The 25,172-nt window shown below is 41.4% G+C and overlaps 1 protein-coding gene across 1 annotated transcript; it reads right to left on the bottom strand.

Moving 5' to 3' along the window:
* Positions 1-1,727: 1,727 nt before the first annotated feature.
* On the bottom strand, positions 1,728-24,485 carry Kpna7 (karyopherin subunit alpha 7). Its single transcript, XM_048785175.1, has 10 exons — positions 24,420-24,485; positions 22,038-22,166; positions 14,384-14,466; positions 13,712-13,980; positions 12,202-12,284; positions 10,084-10,347; positions 8,787-9,020; positions 6,733-6,915; positions 3,635-3,781; positions 1,728-1,757 (listed from the first exon to the last, which is right to left on the bottom strand). The coding sequence occupies exons 1-10, from the start codon at positions 24,483-24,485 to the stop codon at positions 1,728-1,730; spliced, it is 1,488 nt and encodes a 495-aa protein (XP_048641132.1).
* Between the last annotated feature and the right edge of the window lie 687 nt (positions 24,486-25,172).

Genomic DNA, 25,172 nt, shown 5'->3' with positions numbered 1-25,172 from the left:
GTGGCAGAGCGCTTGCCTAGCATGCATGAGACACTGGGTTTGATCCTCAGCACCACATAAAAATTAATAAAGGCATTCTGTCCATATACAACTACAAAAATAAATAAGTAAATAAATGACATTTTGATAGAGAGATGTTAGAGGTGTCAGTGACTATATCTGAGATAATCTCACTGAGGCAATCAACTTAAAAGGTTTATTTTGGCTGTTTCAGCGAGTTTAGTCCAGGGTCATTTGATCTCATTGTTTTAGGACCCATGGCAGGAACATGTGGCAGAGGAAAATTTGTTAAGGCCAGGAAGTAAAAAAGGTAGGTGCTGGGGTCCCACCATCTCCTTCAAGGCCACGCCCCCAATGACTTAACTTCCTTCCCCTAGGCCACACCTCCCAAGGTCTCTCTCCTCCCAATAGCACCACAAGCTGGCAACTAAGCCCCCAGCATATAGGCTTTTGGGTGACATTTAAGCTCCAAACCACAGCAAGAGGTGAAAGTGTTGAACATTTTATTAAGTTTTAAAAGCTTTACATTTGTGATACACTAAGAGTGCCGCTTCTCAAAGACATTTTCTTTCAGTGCGTGGGTAAGGGCTTTAGGATTTGTGGAGTACTGCTATTATTTTGTTATATTCTTCACGCATTCACATCCTAGGTCCAGGCCTGGGAACAATATGCCATCTTCTTCCTTCAGGGAACACAAACAGTTATAACTCCAGATCCCAGCGTGGTGTTGCTGCACATTTGACTCTACAACATCAAGGGTGGGCTAGAGTTTGTTCTCAGGTGAGGAGGCCTTGAGCTTCCTCAGAGTAGAGGCTGAAGGAGGGCAGCATGGAACCACTTCTCATAGTGGGCCTAGAATGCAGTTGTGCACGGGTGGTAAAGTATACATAACAAACTCTAGCATCTTAACTATGTATACACAGATTGTTCTGTGGCATTAAGAATATTCTCATGGGCTGGGATTGTAGCTCAGTGGTACAGCGCTTGCCTCGCACATGTGAGGCACTGGGTTCGATCCTCAGCACCACATAAAAATAAAGGTAATGTGTCCATCTACAACTAAAAATTAAAAAAAAAAGAACATTCACTTGGTTATATAGCTATCACCACCATCCACCTCCAGAACTTTTTCAATTTGCAAATCTGAAACTCTCCCCACATTCAACACTGATTTCCCATTTCCCCTCCACTCCGACCCTAGCATGCACCATTCTACTTTGTCTTTATCAGTTTGACTATTCTAAAGATGTCTTAGAAGTGAAATCAAATCACATTTGTCTTTTTGTGACTGGCTTATTTTTATTTATTTACTAATTTATTTATTGAAGTATTGGGGATTGAACCCAGAGGTGCTCTACTACTGAACTATAGCCCCAGCTCTTTTAATTTGTTGTTGTTGTTGTTATTTTTTGAGACAGGATCTCAGTAAGTGGCCCAGTCTGGCCCCAAATTTGTGATCCTCCTGCCTCAGCTCCTGAATAGCTGGGACTACAGACATGTGCCACTGTTCCTGGATTATTTTTAAAAGCAGTTCAATATACATAGAACATTATCCTTACCATGAAAATGGATATAATGGGTGTAGCAGTTACTTTTAGAGCTCTTAGATGAGTCCCAGGGATATAAAGCCATATGGGATGTGTCTCCTATTTGTGAAGTTTTCTTAAGAATCTTTAACCCACAAAAATGAAAGATGGTCATTAAGTGTGTCCCATGCTCCCCATGGTTCATGGGCTGAAAGCCTTGTTCCCAGTATGCTGGTTTGAGGTGGTGGAACCTTTAAGAGATGGGCCCAGTGCAAGGTGGTCAGGTCACTAGAGGCCTCACCCTAGGAAGGAATTAATGTTCTCAAGGGACCCCAGTTAGTTTTCACAAAAGAAAGTTGCTATGAAAAGAAGCAAGACTGGTCCCTGAATCCCTTTTGCCTCAAGTCTTGCCATGTGACTGGCCCACCATCATGTACTCCCACCATGATGCCATCCACCATGTTCTGATGTAGTCAAGGAGACCCTCACCAGAGGCCATACAGATGAGACTGCCCAATCCAGGGCATTCAGCCTCCAAAATGGTCAGCTAAATAAACCTCGTTTCTTTGTGAGAACCCAGCTTTAGGTATTTTGTTATAGCAACACAAAACAGTACCTAATATAAATGTAAGTCAAAACCATAAGATACTACTTCATACCCATTATGATGGTTATGATGAAAAAAAGGTCAAGGCTGAGGCTCAGTAGTAAAGTGCTCACCTGGCATGTGTGAGGCACTGGGTTTAATCCTCAGCACCACATAAAAGTAAAATAAAGGTATTGTGTCCACCCACAACTAAAAATAATACGTATAAAAAATCAGACAATAACAAGTGTTGGCAAAGATGTAGAGAAGTTAGAAAACCTGTATAATGTTGGTAAGACTATAAAATGGGACATCCATTGTGGAAAACAGTATGGTAGTTCTTTAAAAGTTAAAGATAGACCTGCCATGTGATCTAGCAATTCTACTTCTGGGTATCTATTCAAAAGAATTTGAAGCAGAAGATACTGGGGAATGAAATTGACCAAATTATGTTGTGTGCATGTTTCAATATGTAAAAACAAATCCCACTAGTATATGTAATTATAACGCACCAATAAAACAGAATTTTCTTAAAAGCCCACCTTGAAAAACTAGAATTGGAAGCAGGGACTCTAATCAATATTTGCTCACTCATGTTGATAGCAGCATGGGTCACGGAAGTTAAATGGCATAAGCAACTCAAAGGGTCCATTAATGGAAGACTTATAACAAAGCATGGGGTATACATTCAATGGAATATTATTCTGCCTTGAAAAAATAATGAAATTCTGACACAGACTGTTAGATGAATGAAACTTGAAGACATCCTGAGAAGCAGAAATAAGTCAGTGCAAAAGAACAAATACTTTATGGTTCTACATAAATGATGCCCCAAGAGTAGTCAAATCTACAGACAAAGTAGAATGGCAACTACCAAGAGCTGGAAATAGGAGACCATGGAGTTAGTGTTGCCTGGGTATGGAGTTTCAGTATGGGAAGATTAAAATGTTCTGAAGGTGGATGGGTTAAGATGGATGGTTGTACATAACATGAGTGTACATAACACCACTAAACTACACTGGTATTACAGGGGTATACTTCGTATTATAAACATTCTACCATAAAACCTTTTAAAAACATCTAATATCTGATCATTACTCTCTGCAGTTGCCGAAAATTTAGAAGCCTTTTGTTGAATGCCTCACCCAACATTGTGTTCCAGAAAGAGACAAAATGGCTTTTCAGAAGTTAGACCCAACTTCACTGTTTGCATTCTTCAGTAGAAAGTCTCTTTAGTACCTACCTCATGTTCTCCCTCTCCACCCCTCCACAATGCAGGCAAATGGTTTTAAGCCAGAGGCATCAGGACAAGCCCCTCTGGTATTAGACCAGCTTCCTGACACTCCAAGGCCAACTAGACAGCAAAGGTAAGCAGTCACCAAGCTAAGTTCAGAGGAGGGTCAGGAGGGAAGCCCATCTGCCTGGTCATCTGACTCATAGCAGCGTTACCAGCAGGGTGGTCACTAGCAGACGCGGGCTGCCAGCATGGACAGGCACTTCTTTCCTCTTGGAAGTCACTTACCTCACCAAAGTGTTTCTCGATGAGGTTCTGAGCAGCCTGGCTGATCTGATGGTTCTCGTGCAGTTGTAAAGCCTCGATCCTGTCGATCCCACCCAGCTCTTCTATCAGAATGCACAGGTTTTCCTTCTCACATATTCTCTCTGCTTTCTGGAGGCCACACAAAAGATAATGAGACCCTGGGCAGTGTCCTAGGGAGGTAGAACCTTGCCAGCCCTCATGGGAGTGTCCCTCGAGGGAATAAAACCAAAAGCTCCTGGTCCAGCGTGAGCAAAGTTTCATGTTCCCCAGATTGATTAGAAAGGGCATGATCTAGCCAGGCAAGGTAGCTCACACCTGTAATCCCAGCAGCTGGAGAGGCTGAGGCAGGAACATCACAAGTTCAAAGCCAGCCTCAGCAAGTGAGGTGCTAAGCAACTCAGACCCCATCTCAAAATAAAATACAAAGTCGGGATGGAGATATGGCTCAATGGTCAAGTGCCCCTGAGTTCAATTCCCTGAACCTGCTCCCCCCGTAAAAAAAAAAAAGAAAAAAAAAGAAATGGTATGATCTTACCATTTCAGATATTTATGATTTGTAAGTATACCATATCATATATTGGTATATAATATCATAAATACATATATAAATGTATGTTTATATAAAACATTTACATAAAATCTATGCATTTCTTTGCCAAAATACAATATTTCTAGACTATCAATTCATAAGGGATGGTGGGTTTTTTTTTTGGCTGAATATATTACTGTCCATAAATACAACATTATCACTGTTTAGTAGATATTCCCTTCTAATTAATAGACATTGTTTTCAATACAATTTGAAAGAATGTTCTAGAAATGCTATGTAAATGCAAGCATTTTGCTCCGATTTCCTTAGAAAGCTTTAAGAGATCAATCAAGAGACCCTTAGTCACAGAAGCCCCATTGTTGTCTACGTTGAGCGTAGACAACATGAGTGAATTTAATCCAACACCAGTCATTGGTTTATTCATCCAAGGTTATTCATTCCTTCAAATGTTTATCTATCTTATGGGTGAGGCTCACAAAGCTAGAAATACAGAGATGATTTAGAGAAGGTCTTTCTATAACTCACTGTTGGGGGCAGCCAGTAAATAATTGTTACAGAGTAAAAATTACAATGTCATAAACAATCAGGGTTGAGTGATAGAAAATGCATAGGGCAGGCTTCTAAGGGATCACAGATCCTGAATGAATGGCCCTTTGTCAGAGGTATCTTTTCTTTGGGGATAATAGCATTCCTAAAAGAAGGGATAGTAAGGATAATGTTTTGAAGGCAAATGTCACATATGAGAAAAGAGTCGTTCAGCCAGATATCATATTTGGGGAACACAGAGAGAGATAAAGCCTAAAGGTTGTAAGCAGTGACCAAAAAAAAAAAAAATGTTGTATGGATCAAATCAAACATAATGCAAGTCACATCGTTCATCCAATGAGAGTTTGAGCTGCGTGTCTGAGCCTTGGTATCAAGAAAATGTGTTTTCATAAACTTTTCATGTCCAACTTTGTCTACTGGCTGCTGAGTCTCCACCCTTTATCTGTATGATTTGCTCACCGTCAGGATGTAATTAGGCTAGGTTTCGAATCTGGCCTCCACTGAAGTCTGTTCATTTTAAGATGGTTACATGAAAAGAAGGCTCAAAGTAGATTTTTAAAAGGAATTTCCTGGTGTTACTTTGAAGCTCTTCTAATGGCTTAGCCATATATAAAAGGAGCTTAATCAAATGAATATAGCCAGCCTCCAAGATGGCCCCAAATGATCCCCGACTCCTGGTATTTATGCCCTGTGTAGTTTCCCATTGGATTGAATAGGGCTGTCTTGGGTAAGCAACAGGGTGCTGTTGAAATGGCATATGACCTCCAAGGGTAGGTCATAAAAGACATTGGGACTCCCAGCTTGCTTTAATTTGGCTTGCTTCATAGATGGCCAGCTGCCATGATGTAAAGATGCTCAGGCAGCCCTATGGAGAGGTAAGTGACTCACCAGCCAGGTGAGTGAGCCAACTTGGAAACTGATTCCAAGTGGAAGCCTTCAGATGATATCAGCCCAGGCTGACATCTTGACTGAACCTCATGCAAAACCCTGAGCCAGAACCATCCTACTAAGCTGGCCCCAGATTCTTAACTCCAGAAAGTTTTGTGAGATACTCCATGTTGGATTTAAGCTACAACAGGAATGATGTGTTATGCAGCAATATAGACCTAACACAAATAACATATAAACACTGGTTTAATTTTGCTTTATTATTTCAGAACTAAGACTTTTCTAGAATTCTAGTTCCATCCTTGGTAGTCCCTTTCCCTAAGGACATAGCTAAATGGGACAGGAACTTCAGGGTGGCCCCACAAGATTGACCACTGATAAATTGCTGCCTCTTCCAGGATATTCTATGTTTTAATCTTTCTAAACACTGAGTAGAATTGTCTAGCACTTCTAAAATACAATTAACTAATTATTCTAAAATAAAGAACTTGTGACTTTGATCCTGTTTCAAACCTTCCACTAGTTTCCTGGCCTCAGAATAAGTCAACATCTTCACAGACCCTACACGACCCAGCCCCTGCCTGCCTTCAGCCTGATCTCCTATGATTTTCCATCCATTTGTTCTGGCCATACCTCCTTCTTGCTACTCCTTTTGCCCAAGACATCCACATCTGGGCAAAGGATCTTTCGATTTTTACTCAAATGCATTCCTTCTCCTGACCACAGCCCATATGACAGCTACGTCCATTCCCGACCCTGAGCAATTAGTGACTATCCCTGATCTGATAGACTTTATCTAGAACTCCCTCCCTGGTGTGTCTGTCCCCCACCTCACTAACATATAAACTCTACCAGAACAAGGACTTGGCATTGGCATATTCTGAGTATTCCCAATGGTGCCTGGCACAAAGTCATTCATTTGAGAAAATGAAGGCAGTCATCCTTCATTGAGCTGCTTGGTTTTGTGTTGTCCACAGGACATGTGGTTAGGGAGGGTGGAGAGGAAAGAGCATCCTACTTGAGTTTGAAGCACCAAATTCAATGTTTTAAAATTAGAGACTTCTGTTTACAAACCAACCTGTTCAGGAGAGCTCACCTGGAGAATGTAAGCGATGACATCGAGAATGATGTTAACCATCCTCACATCCGGGACGCTGAGCAGATTCAACAGTGGCCCCATGACTCCAGAGTGGACAAGCCGAAATATCTGATCCACTGTGGCCCCCGAGACGAAGTTAGCTACTGTCCACACGGCCTCTCTCTGAACTCTAAACTCTCCCTGCAGAGACAGAACATTGACCTTCTCTACTTATCCCAAAGAACCAAAATACAGTGATGCTGACTTGGTTCACTTTCTGGGTGGGATGGCGACAGTCAGGACTTTATGTGCAATTTAGTAGAATGCCCTGGCTACCTGCCTCTGGTTCTGGATCAGAAGATGGCATCTAAGAAACCATGAAAAAGGAAACCGTTCCAATGGGTCCTTGGGGGTAGTTTCTCAGGTCAAGTAGACTCATTTCCATACATCAGGCTACAAGGAAACTAGAACTAACACAATCCAGGTAATCTACATAGATTAGGAATTGTGCTTGGAATTGTAGATGATAGTGGCCTTTTTCTGTGTTGTTTTTTGTTTTTTTTTTTGTTTTTTTTTTTTTTTTTTTTGGTACTAGGGACTGAACCCAGGGGTACTTAACCACTAAACCCCAACTCAAGCCTTTTTTATCTTGAGACAGGGTCTTTGCTGGGGCTGGCTTGTGATCCTCTTGCCTCAGCCACCTGACCCTCTGGAATCAAAGGCATGCTGCACTACACCCAGCTCTATGTTTTTATTCTTCCTGACCAAGTAAAACTTTGGACACATTCTATACTAGGTCACACAAAATTGATCTATGGGACTGAATCAGCCCAGAGACAGAGAGAAAGACCACTGAAATATTACTCAATGAATCTCTTTTTTTAAGCAGGTGGGTGTACCAGGGACTGATCTCAGGGATACTGGACCACTGAGCCACATCCCCAGCCCTATTTTGTATTTAATTTAGAGACAGGATCTCACGGAGTTGCTTAGCGCCTCACTGTGGCTGAGGCTGGCTTTGAGCTTGCAATCCTCCTGCCTCAGCCTCCCTAGCCACTGGGATTACAGGTGTGTGTCACCCTGCCCAGCTCAATGAATCTTTTACATTTCTAAAAAGCACTTGGCCCAGAAATAGGGACCTAATTTATCATGGATCCTAGGGAGAAGGACTTGCTTTCGTTTTTCTTTTTCTTTTTTTTTTTTTTGGCTGAGGCAAACTAGCCTCAGCATTGAGCAAAAACAAAAATAAATAATGTATGGTGCCAAATGAATTATATTTCAAAAGACATGGCTTTAAACATGAGTACTGCCTGATTCATAACTGGATTTTTAAAATTAAAACAGGCACAGATTCAGGTATGATGCAGAACAGGTAGTGCTCAAATGATTGGAACATGCCATGACCTAGACGGCACACCTGCCTACCTTTTCCTACTTGACATGCACCTGGGAACCCACCATCCAATGTCAGAACAGACAAGTTTGTCTTCCTCATGCAATGACTCCTGCCTCCCCACCCCTAATCGGTGCTAACCACTCCTGACTATATATAGATAGTTTAAATGTAGCAAAATGAAACACTGATAATAATTGTTCCAGGGAAGTAGGAATCAGGAGGTGGAAGGAAGCCTTATTATATTTCTACTTTTGTATTTCCATTTTCCATTTAGATCACCTCTTTCATCAACTTTATTTGTATACTGAAAAGCTACCTTTTTTTTTCCAGTATATGACATCACCATAGCCTGATAAGATTTTCCTCTTAAAACAAAGCAAAATCTCCTCCCTCTCGGCAGGCATATTCTTTGACCATGCCATTAGAGATAAGCCATTATTTACTAGCTCAAGATTTTTATGGATGTGTGAGCTGTGGGGTAACCTTTTCATGGAACAATGTTTAGTCTTCCAGATATTCGATAGGCTCTTCACAATGGAAGTCCCCTTCCTTTTTCTAGACAGATTCATAGCTTTGTTGTGATCTCAATTTCCTTTTCAGCCTGCATCTACATCCCTGAAAGAATCAGGGCCATAGGAAATACTCTCTTGCTGTGGACTTTGAATGTGCCACTTACGTCCTTTAGTATGTCCACCAATGGCAGCAGCATGTTGAAAGCAATCAGCTGCTGGATGTGCTGGTGAGGCCCAGCGGCCACATTGCTCAGGGTCCAGGCTGCTTCCTTCTGGATGGAGATACTAGAGTGCTTCAGGAGTGGGGCCAGCACAGTTAGCAAGCCGGCATTGATGGCCAGCTGGGTCTGGTGATCTGTTCCCGTGACAACATTCCCCATCGTGCGGAGAGAGGGGATCTGGAAGAAAAAAGTTAGAAGTCTAACCGGTATTGCAAATCTATCACAGTAGAAAGTGACAGTCACACCCGGTTCTGTGCCCTCCCAAACATCAGTCATGCTATGGAGTGAGCTCTCTGAAAGCTCATGAACCAGAATTAAATCCAAAATTCTTATTAATTCCATACATCCATGGCTGTTCTTACATAGTTTCAAGGTACTGGCCAGTTTCCTGAAAGTTCTGGCTTAAGTAGGATAGAGGTCAAGGGATACCTTTATCAGGAAATGCTGTGGCTCCTTCCACTTTCAACTGGGGAAAGCACTAAACTGATTATAGCATTGATCATGTCATAACTTCCACTGCATTTGTATTTGGCCCTATTGTCAAGCTTCTGTTATATATTTAAGTGGAACAAATGAGATTATGGTGGCATTTCTTGGTGTACTCATGCACCCGCTTCATGATAATTGTAAAGGTCAATGATTGGACTCAAGGCAGCAACTCTCCTAGAGAGACTGACTGTGAACTTCTCTGGAATTCTCTGCACTGTAGTGGCAGTCCCCAGGAAAGCCCATCCGGAGTTCTAGAGTTTTCCTAGCCTATTAGGCTACATATCTGTTACTCATGTGAGAGGCCAAAGCAGGACTGTTGGCCAATCACAGCCTTGCCAGGACAGCTCCAGTTGAGTCCCAGAACTTTTATAAGTGCTTCTTTTCTTATTCTCTTTACTCTGTGTCCCCAGCTCTATTCCCAAACCAATCTTAACATCTGAGAAACACTACCACGCTCAGAACATGATCACTAAGGCTGCACAATCTATAATATTAGGTATAAAAATCAAGAGGGGCAGAGTAGAGGTGAGCAACCACTATGATTTTTAGATCAAAATAGACCCAAATCTTTGGTTAGAGGATGGCAAAGACCAGGGAAATGCAGATGACATTCTTTGTTCCAAGCAAAGGATTAGAGCTGACTGTGGAGAGACCAAGGATGGGGGAACAGAACCTTGCAAAATGAATCTGGCTCTCAAATCCTAATCCCAAGACCCTTACAGAGACGGGTGGGACCCAGAAAGACATTTACCAAGATACTGAGTTCCGATCTGGTCATGAGGTCCACCAGCCTGGGCAGGACCCCTGTGTGGACCACTTGCCCAATGCGCTCATTGCAGCCATCAGTGAGGTAGGACAGAGCCCAGCAGGTGTCTGAGAGAACCTCATTGTCCTGATGCTGCAGCAGTTGGGAGAGGATAGGCAGCATTTGCTTCACCGCTTCACTGCAAGGATATGGGTTCTTGTTCCGGCACAGGTTGGACAAGGTCCATGCGATATTCCGCAGAAATGTGATCTATAACGAGGAGAGCGTCCAGCATCAGGTGCAAAGGAGAGAAAATGCAAATCACAGTGTGCCCTTCCCATCTTTGATCAATATTATTGATCAGCATGAACCAAAGCTTTTGAGCTTCAAATAGAAACTTGTTCTAGGCAGTGGTGTATATTGGAGACAAAAAGAACCAGCTTTTTATTTCATATTTGAATGTTAGATGGAGGTTTCTTGTTTTTTTAAAAAAAAAAGTTGTAGTATTCTTTACCCACTCTAGGGGCAATGGATGATCTAATTTGTTTTTCATTGGTTAAAAAAAAAAAAATCAAACATAAATCACTTGGTCTTTTTGCCCGTCTAAAGCTCTACTGGCCTGTCAATCATATTTCTGATCTTTTATTTGAAATCAGTCTTCCCCACCCTACCTCTGAGTCCTATCACTTTCTGCTTTTAAAAATCCAGCCTCTATCATCATCTGTCTTTGATGAATTGCTCCCTCCGGGGTAGAAACGTGTGCCGGGGCCTTCAACACCCTGCTCCTCAATCCTGCCGTTGGCTCTTCTCCAGCCCCTGACCCATAGTATGAGGAGGGCTGGGACCAAGTCCTGGGGGTTCCAACATTTAGGAGTCAGGCAGAGCCCAGCAAGAGAATGGGGAAGAAATAGCTCACTTGACAAGAGAAAACCAGGTTGTGTCACAGTTCCAAGAACAACTTTTAAAAAGGAAATGGCTGGCAAACTGTAAAGAGCCGCCTAGTAAACCATTTTTAGCCTTGCAGGACATATGTCTCTAACTGTGACAACTCAAAACTGCCCTTATCTTACAACCATGGCCACAGAAGATATGGAAACCAACAGCATGGGACTGTAAAATTCTACAAAACAAGCACCAGCCAGGTTCAGTTTGGTAACTGGTGTTGCCTAGCTGGACCCCCAACTGGATGTCCCATATGCGTATGATCATCTAGAATGACACATCCATGAACCTGCCTTTGCTGTCACGGTCCCCTCTGACTAACCTCTGCTGTATGTCTATAATGAAAGTTCTGATTCCTTTTTCTCTCCTTCTTCCTTTCTCTAGGAGGACAGTCATCCAAACAACCTATCCAGAAGCCGGGAGCACCCCTGCTTCCCTCCGTCTTCCATGTCCAGTGTCACTGCAACCCTGTCCATCTGCCTCACCAGCTTCCTCTGCTACAATCCCACCCCAGGCAGCCAGGAGGGTCTTTCTGAAAGATCAGACCACCTTCCTTCTTGCTTTGACATCCTCATCCTGGTGGCTTCCCTTTGCCACCAGGATGACCGTCCAATTCCTTTGCCCTACCCACCATCTTACATTTCTCTCTCCTTGAAAACTCCCTAGGTCATGGCCACCTTTTTCCAAGTTCAAATACATCCTGTGTTCTCCCACCTTGAGGGTTTTGTACTTGTTCCCTTTGCTTCTTTGCATTTTTGTTGGAGGCAAGTTGAGAACCCAATTCCCAAATCCAGGAGTTTTCTGTTGTTACCATGTTGATCAACTTTGACTCTGAGCTAAAACCTAGACCCTATCACCCATGTACAGAACTGGAGCATCATCACATCTTTTGGTGGTCCTTTTGTGGGACCTCTTAGTCATCAATGTTTTCAGGATGATGGGCTTTGAAAAAATTTTAATGGACCTCTGTTAATACCCCCAAAAGAAAGATCAGTGCTACTGGTCCCTAAGGACAACTTTGAGTCAGTCTTTTACCAAAATGATCCTCTGTCCTAGACCCCTACTATCATAAAGGACTAGGGAGCAGCCACATGATATGGCATTACTTAGGAACTACTTCCCCGATTTCCCAACCCTGGGAATCGGTCACCTAGCTAGGTCTTCTCCTTTGAAGACACTCACTGGTATGGCTGACGAAACCAGGGCTAACAGATGTGGAATGGCATTGCTCGCAATCACGACATCTCTGAATTCTGAGCCATCACCTACAAATAGATCAGAAGATGACATTCAAAGAGAGAACAAAGTGGGTGATAAAAAGTTTATGCAAAGACGAGACACAAAAACACATTCTTGGGGGTTTGGCAAGTAGGTAGTATAGTCATGGACTAGATCTGAGGTCACCAAGGTATCCGCTGGGTGGACATTCGTGATATGACAAGCAGGCACCACACAGTACCGCTTGCTAAAAGAGGAGGCTGTGGACACAAAGGAGAGAGCCAACCTGGTCCAGGCGGCACACTGTAAGTGCTGGCAGCCTTTCATAGTGCTATTCTCAGGAAGATTGAAGCTAATGCAGACCCAGAAGATACAGGTACCGGGGGTAGAAACTTACAAATGCAATTCAGAACAAAATCTGGGAATCGATAGAGGCTGGCCATCAGCCATCTGCATCTCTGAGTAGTGTCCCTAGGAGTCTTACCATTGAGGCAAGGCAAAAGTCACATTATACCACCCAGGCTGGCCTATACTTGACAAGACCCAGAAAAATGAGAAGCACATCTGAAATAGATGCATCATTTCTGCAAGCATTTGTTAAAGCAGTTACTTTATATTCTGTTTGCTAATTCCAATATCTGAAGTCCTTGGAGATCTAATCAGACTTGTGTTTCTGCTGACTCCGTCATGGTGGGTTGCTCCTTCTCCAAACTTGAAATTGCTAATATTTGGCTGATCTTAATTTGTCAAAATCCTGAGGCACCCAATTGAGGTCCCCCCATAACCAGAGAGCATGTCAATTTACTTCAGCCAGAAATCTGGGGGCTTCCAGCCCTACAGCACTAACTCTCTACCCTGTGCTTTCTCAGACATGCAACCATAGTCACAGGTCCCCAATCTACACAGTTTTAGGACTGCATTTTTTGGGAAGAGGTTTTACCCCAAGCTAAGGAGACTTTTTCTACCTTAGTGCTTTCACTGGAGGAAGAGTTCTTTCAAGGTCCTGGATCATGCAAGCATCCAACAGAAACCCCAGGACTGCATGGGCCAAAGACTCGGCTTTAGTTCCTGAAGCTATTAAGATTTGAGGCTGGGCTGGGGTTATGGCTCAGTGGTACAGTGCTTGCCTAGCATGGGTGAGCAATTCCCAGTCCTGCATATAAATAAATAAATTAAATAAAGGTCCATCAACCACTATTAAAAAAAAAAAAAAGTAAGATTTGAAGCTGTGTGATCCTGGTATTGGCAAAGGTCCCGGCAGCCTGTCACATTAGCATGCACTTCGTCATCTAGTTTCAGTGTCAATGTTTGGTCTCTGAACTTGGTTCTGAACTTTGAAAGAGCATATGGTACCTTTCCCAGAACTTTTAGGTTTTCATACTGGGAAGGATTCCAGAACATGGAGAGCACCGTACTACCCAAAGAGCTCACGTCCCACACCACGTGTCTTAGCCCACTAAGAACAGAGCCTCACCGGCAATATTCCCGAGCGCCCACACAGCTTGCTCACACACGGTCATATGGGGAGAAGACAGGAGCTCAATCAAGGGCAGGACGGCACCCCCTTCCACCACGGCTCGGGTCTGATCCGAAGTCCCAGAAGCAATGTTGGTGAGAGCCCAGGCTGCCTCAAACTGCAGGAAGGGATGGAGTGACCACTTCAGGAACTCCACCAGCCTCGGGATGAGTCCTGCTGCAACAAATGATTTCAGGGGAGGGTTCCGTTCCCGGGACAGCATTTTCCTATGAAAGGAAAGAGAGGGGAGTACAGGGAGGGAGACCTTCAGGACCTCCTTCTCGATGTTTTTGGCATTTTAAAATCCAGAACAAACAGCAGGACCCCACAGCCACTTAACTCAGCCTATAGCACTGTGCAGCCACCAGGCAATATTCTCTTTGCATATTATCTGTGAGCTAAAGGTCCTGTAGAGGCTACAGTAAATTAAGCAATTCATCTCTGATAACATATTGCATCTTTTCTGTTGCCCTCTAAACAGTATAGCATAGAACCTTAGTCTTGCTTTTAGAAGGACTAGCCTTCTCCTGTGTTTTATGAGCATTTTCTCAAAGCCAAGAATCCAAAGGGGTCATTAGAGCTCATTTCAGGCTATAAACCTGCAAATAGCAAAAATCTGCTTGGTGATACCTGGCTGCCTGTGTGGCCTGGAAACATACAACTGGATCAGAACTATTCACACCTTTGATTATTTCATCCAGAGTGAGGTCGACCTGCAAAAGAGAGACACAGTCAGGCCAGAGTCTTTGCCAAAAGAGAATAAATATCACCTAGTCTACTCATCTATCCTGGTTTCAACAGGATGCCCCTTTGTGCATGCAGGTCTATAGTAGGGAAGGGGGTAAAACTTTTTTGGTGCATAGGTTATAAGTCATAGTGGATACTCTCTATGCTTAAAGGAGGAATAATTCACTTGGATCTTCCGAACCCTTTTACTCTGTGCATTAAGAACATAATAGTGGATATCAGAAAAACAAATAGCAAGTGAGGACCTTCAAATTAACCCTCTTCTGTAAAGGCAATGAGAAAACTGACAATCTCAAAGCAAGTAGAAAAAAAGGAAATAATAAAGACTAAAAACAGAGATTGAGAAAATAGAGAAAAGTCAATGAAAGTCAAAGTTGGTTCTTGAAAAGATCAACAAAACTACATTTAGCTAGACTTACCAAGAGAGAAAAGAGAACCAAGTCATTGAAAATCAGAAATTAAAGTGAGGGAATTACTCCTGAACTTATAGAAATTAACAAAAGAGAAATAGGAGCAATGACAACAAATTAAATAGTTTAGATGAAGTAGACAGATTCCTAAAAATGCATAACCACCAAAAGTGATAAGAAATAGAAAATCTGAATAGAGCTATAACAACTAAAAAGATTGAATTAGGAACTATAAAACATCCCTCAAAGAGACGTCTAGGCCTATATGGCTTAATGGTGAATTTCCCAAACATCAGAAATAACACAATCTGGCCAGGCACGGTGGCACATGCCTATAATCCCAGTGGCTTGGGAGGCTGAGGCAGGAGGATCATGAGTTCAAAGCCAGCCTCAGCAAAAGTGAGGAGCTAAGCAACTCAGTGAGACCCTGTCTCTAAATAAAATACAAAATAGGGCTGGAGATGTGGCTCAGTGGTTGGATGCTCCTGAGTTCAATCCCCATACCCTCCTCCCCCCAAAAAGAAATACAAACTTTTACAAATTCTTCCCCTGCTCCCCACCCCCCGCAAAAAAAAGAAAAGAAAAGAAAAAGAAAAATAGAAGAATGGGAACTTTCTAAGTCATTATTTGAGGCCAGCATTACCTTGGTAACTGCATTAGTACATTTTCTGTGGCTACAACAAAATACCTGAGGCTGGGTAACTTACAAAGTAAAGAAGTTTATTTGCCATATGCTTCTAGTGGCTAGAAGGTCAACATCCCATGGTATTGGTATCCCAGTCAGGGCCCCTTGACTGCATCACAACATGACACAGTAATGGAAAGAGAACAAATGGCATGCAAAAAGGTCAAGCTCATGTACTAGCTTTACTTTATAACTATCTACTGTTGTGAGAACCATGATCTTGCAAAAACTACCTTAATCCCTTCAGAGGGTGAGGCCCCCAGTGACCTAATTACTTTGCATGAGGCGCTACCTCTGAATCATTCTACCACCTCAACACTACCACACAGGAAAGAACAAGTTTCCAGTTCATAAACCTTTGAGAGTGGGAAACACTCTCAAATCATATTTAAACCCTAACAATACCAAAACAACCAAAGCCATGATGAGAAAAGAAAGAGACATACCAATATCCCGTATCACTACAGATGCAAAAAATCCTCAACAATTGTGTGCATTTATTCCCAAATGCCACTACTACATGGCATTCAGATCTTTGGAATTAATATTGAAATGTTTTGAAAATGAACAAAAACTTTTACAGCTACTGAGTTTCCTATAAGGTAGTAGTAGTTGGTAAACTGCACTGTGTTTGTGATAATGTGAAATAGAAGACCAATTGCTGGTTTTTCATATGCTGTCTTGAAGTGCAGAATTCTACTAAACATGTCACTGTTTAATGCATCTGGTATATTTCTGAAGAGGCTTTCAGGGTAGCCTGGGCAGACCTGCCCAGTTTATAAGTTGATGGTAACATAGTACATAAATCCAAGGAAATAAGATCTGTAAGAATCTAGGACCAGCTTAGGCTTACATGATGGGTACTAGGTTAGGAAAAGAAAATTTCCAATCATTCAGTCATAGTCTGTTTAAGCAGACTTACATGTAAACCAGGATCACCTCTATACAAGTTTATTATAGGTTGCTTTAATACCTTATATGAAATAAGAGAAAAATATATGGTTGTATGTACCCTCTTGTTTTATGCAAGCCAGTTTTTACCTTGTGAGTGTGTTTCTTTGTGCTGGCTCAGTATTGTGTATTGAGAAAGGAAGTGATTTTTTGCATCCATGATATTACAGAGTTCCTCAAAGTCCACCCTCGTGATAGTCTGGGGACATAAGACAGCCAGATATCTTGTGGGCAGCCTCTGAATCAGTATTTTGGAACCAAGAGGGTTTCACTTTCTTTTCCAGACCCTAGGATGCTAAACTATTTAAGAAAATAATTTATTCCAAGCAGCTAAAGCATGTGTTAATTTAAAGGTGTCTGCTTATTTGGTTGAGCAACTTAACTGGTAAAGTGTTATTCTAAAAAAAGGAAATATAAAATGGACAGCTATGTAAATACCTATGGTCTGCAGAAACTGCTTCTCTAGCAATAATACCAAAGTAAGTAATGGAATTTTTTTTTAAAGCAGGTCTGCAGTAAAAGATAGTATTGTCTTTTTTAGTCCTCCTGCTCTCAACTCTCATCATTTGTTAATATTTTGCCTTTAAATATGTGAGTCTTAGTGTAAATAACCCCAAATGATAACTATTTCTAGAATAGCAAATGTATTAAATTCTTGCAACTTAGGGAATTTACCTATAGTTGTTAACATTAATTGCAAGAAATGGCTCTATACTACTTGAGAAGTAAACACATTTTATGTATTTTTTTTTAATTTATTTTTTAGTTTTAGGTGGACACAATATCTTTATTTTTTTCATTTTTATGTGGTGCTGAGGATCGAACCCAGTGCCCCGCGCATGCCAGGCAAGTACGCTACCACTTGAGCCACATCTCCAGCCCAAGAAGTAAACACATTTTAAAAAATGGAGTTTTGATATAGAGTAGAACCAAAACACTCAGTAACATTCATACACAAAATTGAGTGAATAAAGTTGCAGATCAACTTAAAAATCAATTTGTAAGCAAAGTGACTTTTGGGAGTAGTGATTGTTTTATATTTCAATAGTATCAAGTTTAGAAATTAGTTGTAAGACACTGCCTTTCTATGTTATATTTTCCCCAGGGATTGAACTCAGGGACATTTAACCACTGAGCCACATCCCTAGTCCTATTTTGTATTTTATTTGGAGACAGTGTCTCACTGAGTTGCTTAGCACCTTGCTGTTGCTGAGGCTGGCTTTGAACTCACGATCCTTCTGCCTCGGCCTCCGGAGCTGCTGGAATTACAGGCATGTGTCACCGCACTATGCTCCCATGTATTTTTAAATAACTGGTAATCTACACTTGAATAAAAAAGATTCCTTGGTATAAAAAAGTCCTCAACAAAATACTAGAAAACCAAATGTATCAACATATGAAACATTCATCATGAGATTTAACCCAGGAATGCAAATGATTCGACATATAAAAACCAATGTAGGCCAGGCACGGTGGCACATGCCTGTAATTCCAGCAGCTTGGGAGGCTGAGGTAGGAGGATCATAAGTTCGAAGGCAGCCTCAGCATCAGAGATGTGCTAAGCAACTCATTGAGACCCTGTCTCTAAATAAAATACACAATAAGGCTGCAGATGTGGCTCAGTGGTTGAATGCCCCCAAATTCAATCCCAAGCACCAAAAAAAAAAAAAAAAACCCCACAAAAACCAAAAACAATGTAATACCCTCTATTAGAATAAAAGGGGAAACACAAATCTTTTCAATAAGTTCAGAAAAAGCATTGGACAAAATGCAGTACCCTTCCATGATAAAAACATTCAACAAACTAGGAATTTCCTTATACTGATAATAGCACCTATAAAAATCACACAACTTAGAATCATACTTAATGGTGAAAGCCTGAAAAATTTCTCCCCCTATAATCAGGACTAAGACAGGATATCTGTTCTGCTCCTTATACTCAACATAGTATTAGACGTTCTAGATAGCTATTTAGGCAAGAAAAAGAAATAAGGTACATCTAGATAAGAAAGGAAGATATAAAACTATTTCTACTTGCAAATGACTTGATCTTAGATACAGAAAATCCTAAGTAATTTGCAACAAGAAAAATCCTAAACTAATAAACAAGTTCAGTTTCATCACAGGATCAATAAATAGAAATCAATTTATTTTGGGGCTGGGGATATAGATCAGTTGGTAGAATGCTTGCCTTGCATGCACAAGGCCGTAGGTTCTAACCCTAGCACCAAAAAAAAAAAAAAAAAAAAAAAAAAAATCAATTATATTTCTACGTAGACACTAGCAATGAATAATCCAAAAATAAAAATAAAACAATTTACAATAGAATAAAATATTTAGGAATAAAAGGTACAAGACTCATATGCTGAAAACTATAAAAAAAAATTAAACAGCATCTAAATAAATGGAAAGACTTGACATTGTTAAGATGGCAATTTTCCTCAAATTGTTTTATAGATCCAATGCAATTACCATCAAAATCTTAATTGTCTTTATTGAAGACATTGACTAACTGATTCTAAAACTCATAGGGAAATATAAAGGACACAAAATAGTCAAAATAATCTTATAAAAGAAAGCTCACGGTTCCCATTTTCAAAACGTACTACAAAGCTGCAGCAATCCAGTTTCTGTTGTACTGACATAAAGATAACCATATTAGGTTTTTGACAAGGGTGCTGAAATATTCAACGGGTAGAGAATAGTCTTTTCAAGAAAAATGGCACTGGGACAGCTGGATACCACACACAAAAGAAAGAAGCTGAACCTTTAGTCGTATGGTTTACAAACATTAATTTGAAATGGATCAAAGATTTAAACATAAGAGCTAAAACTAGAAAACTTTAGAAGAAAAAACCATAGGCAAAAAAAAAAAAAAAACCCTATGTGATCAGATAATGGGTCTAGTACCCAAATTAGAGAAAGAACTCCAACTCAATAAAAAATATAAATTACTTGACCTTAAAAAAAATGGCTGTAGGATTTGAATAGACATTTTTCTAAAGAAAAACACAGCCAACAATCATAGGTAAAGATGCTCATTACCATTAGTCAATAGGAAAACATATCAAAATTACAAGATATCCCTTTGCACCCACTAGAGAGTTATTTTAAAAAAAAAAAACCCAAATACTATTAAGAATGTGAAAATGTACAACTGTGTGGCCACTTTGGGAAATAGTTCAGCATATTACTTTCCTATTACTGCTGCAAAAATTATCACAGCCCCAATGGCTTAGAGGGAACTTGGTCTCTTACTGTTCAGAAGGTCATTTTCACTGGGCTAAAAGTTCAGATATCAGAAAGGCTGATTCCTCCTGGAGGCTCTCAGGGAGAATCCATTTCCCTGCCTTTTTCAACCTGTAGTGGGCTCACTTGATTCCTTGCCTGCAGCCTCTCCCTCCATCTTTTTTTTTTTTTTAAATATAAATAAAATAAAGGTATTGTACCTACTTTTATGTGGCACTAAGGATAGAACCCAGTGCCTCACACATGTTAGGCAAGCACTCCCCCACTCAGCTACAACCCAGCCCATCTCCCTCCATCTTCAAAGCACATCTCCTCTCTTTCTCTGACTTCTCCTTTGTCCTTATAAGAACCATGTGATTATGGTAGGCCCACCCAGATAGTCCAGGAAAATCTCATTAAGATCCTTAACTTAAATTGCAAAGTCCCTTTTGTTTTAAGGTAACATTCACAGGTTCTAGGGCTTAGAAGACAAGAGATTAGGGGACCATTATTCAGCCTACCACAAAGAGTTAAGCGTAGAATTAGCATATAACCCAGCAATGCTTCTCCTCAGTATGCTCCCAAAGGAACTGAAAACACTTGCCCAAGCAAAAACGTGTGCACACATGTTAATGGCAGCATTAATCTTAACAGGCCAAAAAGTGGAAACAACCCAAATGTCCACCATTAATGAATGGATGAACAAAATGTGCTCTCTCCATACAATGGAATAGTGTTCAGTCAGAAAGAAATGAACCAGATATGTGCTACAACATGGAGGAACCTTGAAAACTATGCCGAGTGGAAGAAGCTAAGCACCCAAGGTCACATACTGAAGGACTCCATTCATATGAAAGTCCAGAAGGTAAACTCACGGAGACAGAGTGGTCTTGTATTTGCCAGGGGCTGTGAAGAATGAGATATAGGAACTGATTGCTTAATGGGCATGGGGTTTATTTTTCAGGGGGAGTAGAGGGGAATGAACCCAGGGATGCTTTACCACTGGGCTACATCCCCAGTCCTTTTTATTTTGAGACAGGATCTAAGTTGTTGAGGTTGCCCTTGAACTTGAAGTTCTCCTGCCTTGGCCTCCCAGGCGGTACGGATTACAGGTATGTACCACCACACCTGGTTGGGCATGGGGTTTCTATTTGAGGTGATAAATGTTTTAGTGCTGATGGTTGTGTAACCTTGTGAACACTGGAAGTCACTTATTTTACACTTTAAAGGGGTGAATTTGGGGATATGTAAATTAGATCAGAATTTTTTTAAAAAAAATAAATATGCGAATATAGGATAAATAGGGAAACAATTTTTTTTTCATTGTTTCACACCTTCCTCAGTTGGGAAGAACCCCAAGGACTACTCTAGACTAATGAAGTTAACTGGATACGTATGGTTCTTGTCCCTATGGCAATTCAGAGAGTGATCATATCCATTACCATGGATGAAAGTGGACGCGTTACTGAATCCACTTGACAAAATTGAAATTGAAACAATCTCTGCCCTCAAAGAGCCCTAAGCAGCTGGAATCCCAGACACTGGGGAGACTGAGGCAGGAGGATTGCATGTTCAAGGACAGCCTCAGCAATTTAGCAAGGCCTTAAGCAACTTGGTAAGGCTCCGTCTCAAAATAAAAAATAAAAGGGGTTAAGGATGTGACTGGGTGGTTAAGTACCCCTGGGTTCCCTGGTACCAAAAACAAAACAAAACAAAACAAAACAGGTGGGACTGTAACTCAGTGGTAGGATACCCTGGGTTCACTCTCAATATGTATGTATGAATGTATGGATAAATAAAAACACATACAATGTTATCAAAATTCAAAATTCACAAAATAGGGCTGCCCTTAAAGTCAACCCAGGATTTATATACAGTGGAGTTGGGGAGGATGAAGGCTGAAAGATAGTGTTCAAGTCTTAGGAAAGATGTCATGTCCAGGGACTAGATGCCTCTACTTAGAAGTAACCTCCATGAACCCTCATTTCCTAATCCACCAGATTTAGTGCAGCAAGTGAATTTCCAGTTTGCAGTGGCAATTACTCCCATCAGACATGGATCCCACAGACTCACCACCATACGTAAAGACCCTTAGCATTCTGAGGAAGGCACTTTGGCTGGAACCATGATTTCTTCACTCCTTCCTTGAAAGGCCCTAAATCAGTCTAGAAGCCCTGAATCTATTCAACACGCCCAGGCCAGAGAAACTTGCTTCAGGATGTATTTTGCACACGTCTGCTCTCAATGCCACATTCTGACGTACCCTTTTGGCTATTTTTTCAGAAGCAGGATCAGCAGACACATGATTGATATTCCTTCTCTTTAAGACCTGCTCATCTTTCCTGGCCTTCCGAAGCTCCACGCTGACAATGATCCTCTGTTGTCGCCTCATCTAGGGAGGATAAGAAACAGTTGCAACAATCAGAGTCAGAGAGCACAGGATGCTTTGTCGTTTAGCTTTTGGAGCAGGTGGCAAGGCCTATGAGTTCATTTTTTACAGTTGCAATAGCCTGGAAGAATCAAGGTCACAGAACCAGTAAATCATCTCAGCCCTCCTCTGCTTTCTCCCAACCTTGTACCTCTAGGAAAAAAAATTCAATCTTCTGCCCCAAATTATAGGAAGGTCATGTTCATCCTTGACAGGCAGAATTCTCAGCCATAAAGACATGAGCAGAGCAATCCACTACCCAAGTCTGAGCATATCCTCATGAATGTTGATTAGTTTGGAAGACTATAAAGTCCTGATGGGCCTAGACCTTCCAGTAGTGGCCAGATTAGTGGGGCTGGGGACTCTGGTGGGCCACCCAGAACTAGATGCACCATCTCAGAGGTTTTACTTAAAGACATTGAAGGAAATTTAAAAAGAATTTTTAATTAGATTGGATAGAGAGAAATAATGGGGGAGGAGTAGGGGGGTTAGGAAGGGCAGCAGAGTAGACATTATGATTGATGTATGTATATAGGTGATTATGACTAGTGTGACTCAATTGCAATCTGCACAATTAGAAAAATGAGAAATTATACCCCAATGATACAAATGTATGAATTGCCAAGATCATTGTAATGTCATGTGTAGATAATAATAATAATAAAAAAGAATTTTTAAAGGCTTTTTTCCTTAAATACGTCAACAATACACAGAAGTATTATGAATCCTGGAGAATGACCTAAACTTTCTGGATAAATGAGTTTATTTTATCTATGTGGTGTCAAGGATTGAACACAGTGCCTCATGCATGCTAGGCAAGCGCTCTGCCACTGAGCCACAGCCACAGCCCTGGATAAATGAGTTTAAAGACTAAAATAGTGGTCTGAGGTTGTGGCTCAGCAGTAGAACGCTCGCCTCGCATGTGTGGGATCCTGGGTTCAATCCTCAGCACCATATAAAAATAAATAAGTGAAATAAAGGCATTGTGTCCAACTAAAAAATAAATATTAAAAAAGGACTAAAATAGTAATTACAATCATTTATTGCCTAATGATGGGAATGCATTGAGAAACGGGTTGTCAAGACAATTCTGTCATTGTATAAACACCACAGAATGTACTCACACCAACTAAGATAGCTATGTCATCACCAAGCAATGCAAGCTCACAGCACCACCATCATCTATGAGGTTGCTAGGTGGTACAAGAATGCAGAAATTAGTTAAGATGTATTAGAGACTTCCGGTTCCTTAAACAAATCATTTAATTCTTGCTTGAAAACAAGGTCATTAGCTGTTAAAAGGCAAAGCAGCACACCTTTGAGGCCCTTGGAACCAATGGTACCGTGGTCCTGTCACCAAATGGGACCTGCTTGTAAACAGAGGGTTTTGTACCTTTGTCTTCTCTCTTCTCAGCTGCTGGCCTTTCCTACTGCTCCCCACAGAGAGGGTTCAGTTCCTTTGTTCTATCTGGTTTCCTTTAATCTGCAATGGTCCTAGAAGCCAGAGAGCCACGCTCGCTGGAACAGTTTACCCTAACCGTGATTTGGTCCTGGACATGTCATAACCAGGCTTCCACAACCAAGTGCTTCCTTCATCTTAAGCTGCCTTTCAGATTCCCAGTCTTATATGAGATGTCAGTCATGCTACACAGTAAGAAATATAGGAGTAGGAAAGTCATGAGACCAGAAAAGCTGAATGAGAATCCACACACGCAGACCCCTGCCCACAACCTAATGTCCACCCTGGAAACAAGCCCAATAAACTGGACTTTTCTGAAAGCATGCTACTGCCTTCATGCCAACATTTGAGTTCCTTGGTAGACCTCCTGCTGCCACAGCCTGGCATCTATAGACCTGGCCCTTCAGAGGACTGAGCAGCCCTGTTTTCTAGATGAAGAAACTAGAACTCTGAAGTCACATAATTTAAAGGTCATATGGAAACCTTGTTTCCAAAAAACAAACAAAACAAACCCAAAGTTGTCTGGCTCCTAAATCCATATACTTTTGTCCTCTCTACCTTTAATATTTTATTTTGAAATTTTTAAACATGCAAAAAAAATTGAAAGAATCATTCAGTGAACATCTGGACCCCTAAACAAGTATTTTGCTAGAACTGCCTTCTCTCCCCGCCTCTCCACCTGGTTCTTGATGCCTTTCAACCATGCGATTTTCACTCCACTGGTCCCTGACAGACTGAAGCAGTTGCTTCATACTCACAGATGCATCTTTGCCTCGATACTTAAATTTTCTCAGCCTCTCTTCTGGAACATCTGAGGTAGACATATTGACTGGGAGGAGGAAACCACCTGCAGGGAGGGAAATTACAAAATGTTCAGTGTCCCGTGTGGGGGTTATTGTGTTAAAGTCACCAAGTGTTCTGCTCTCCAAAGGATCAAGGGGATCAGAGAGCAGACTCCAAAAGTCGGCTTCCATAGAGTCATCGTGCCAACTCAAAAGGCCACGAGAACTGAGGTGACCATCCCTGAGAGTAATAAAGGAAGCCATTCAAAGGCAGGTTGGGGGGCTGGGGCCATAGCTCAGTGGCAGAGTGCTTGCCTAGCATGCATGAGGCACTGGGTTCGATCCTCAGCACTGCATAACAAAAAACAAAATAAAGGCATTCTGTCCAACTACCAAAAAAAAAAAAAAAAAGGCAGGTTGGTTTGAACTTGGCCATTGATTCAAGGAGTTCTAAGCAATTGGACCCAATAGGAAGATGCCCTCTCCTCGCTCACCCCACCCACCAGCACAGTGAGTCAGGATCCACTCCAGCATGACACGAAGACTTTGGTCAACTTCCTCTGCTTGGTTTAGGCTACCATCATGGTTCACCCACATTCTACCACTGCCACCTCCCTGCTTCTACCAATTCCTTTTTCCAGTCTCTTCGTACAGCAGACACGGGATCTTTTCAAGAAAACAATCTCATCGTGAAACTTCTCTGCTTAAAATTCTCGTGCCGTCTGCTCA

Source organism: Marmota marmota, unplaced genomic scaffold, assembly GCF_001458135.2.
Source record: "Marmota marmota marmota unplaced genomic scaffold, marMar, whole genome shotgun sequence".
NCBI classification, from domain to species: domain Eukaryota; kingdom Metazoa; phylum Chordata; class Mammalia; order Rodentia; family Sciuridae; genus Marmota; species Marmota marmota.
This window is presented reverse-complemented; position numbering and strand designations above follow the sequence as displayed.

Excerpts from the sequence above, each read along its gene's own strand:
- Kpna7 (XM_048785175.1), bottom strand. The coding sequence starts at position 24,485 with ATGTCTACCTCAGATGTTCCAGAAGAGAGGCTGAGAAAATTTAAGTAT. Across the intron at positions 14,467-22,037 it reads CTGAAAAAATAGCCAAAAGG|GTCGACCTCACTCTGGATGA; the intron begins GTACGTCAGAAT and ends TCTCTTTTGCAG. Across the intron at positions 3,782-6,732 it reads TCATCGCTTACATTCTCCAG|AAAGCAGAGAGAATATGTGA; the intron begins GTGAGCTCTCCT and ends TGTGGCCTCCAG.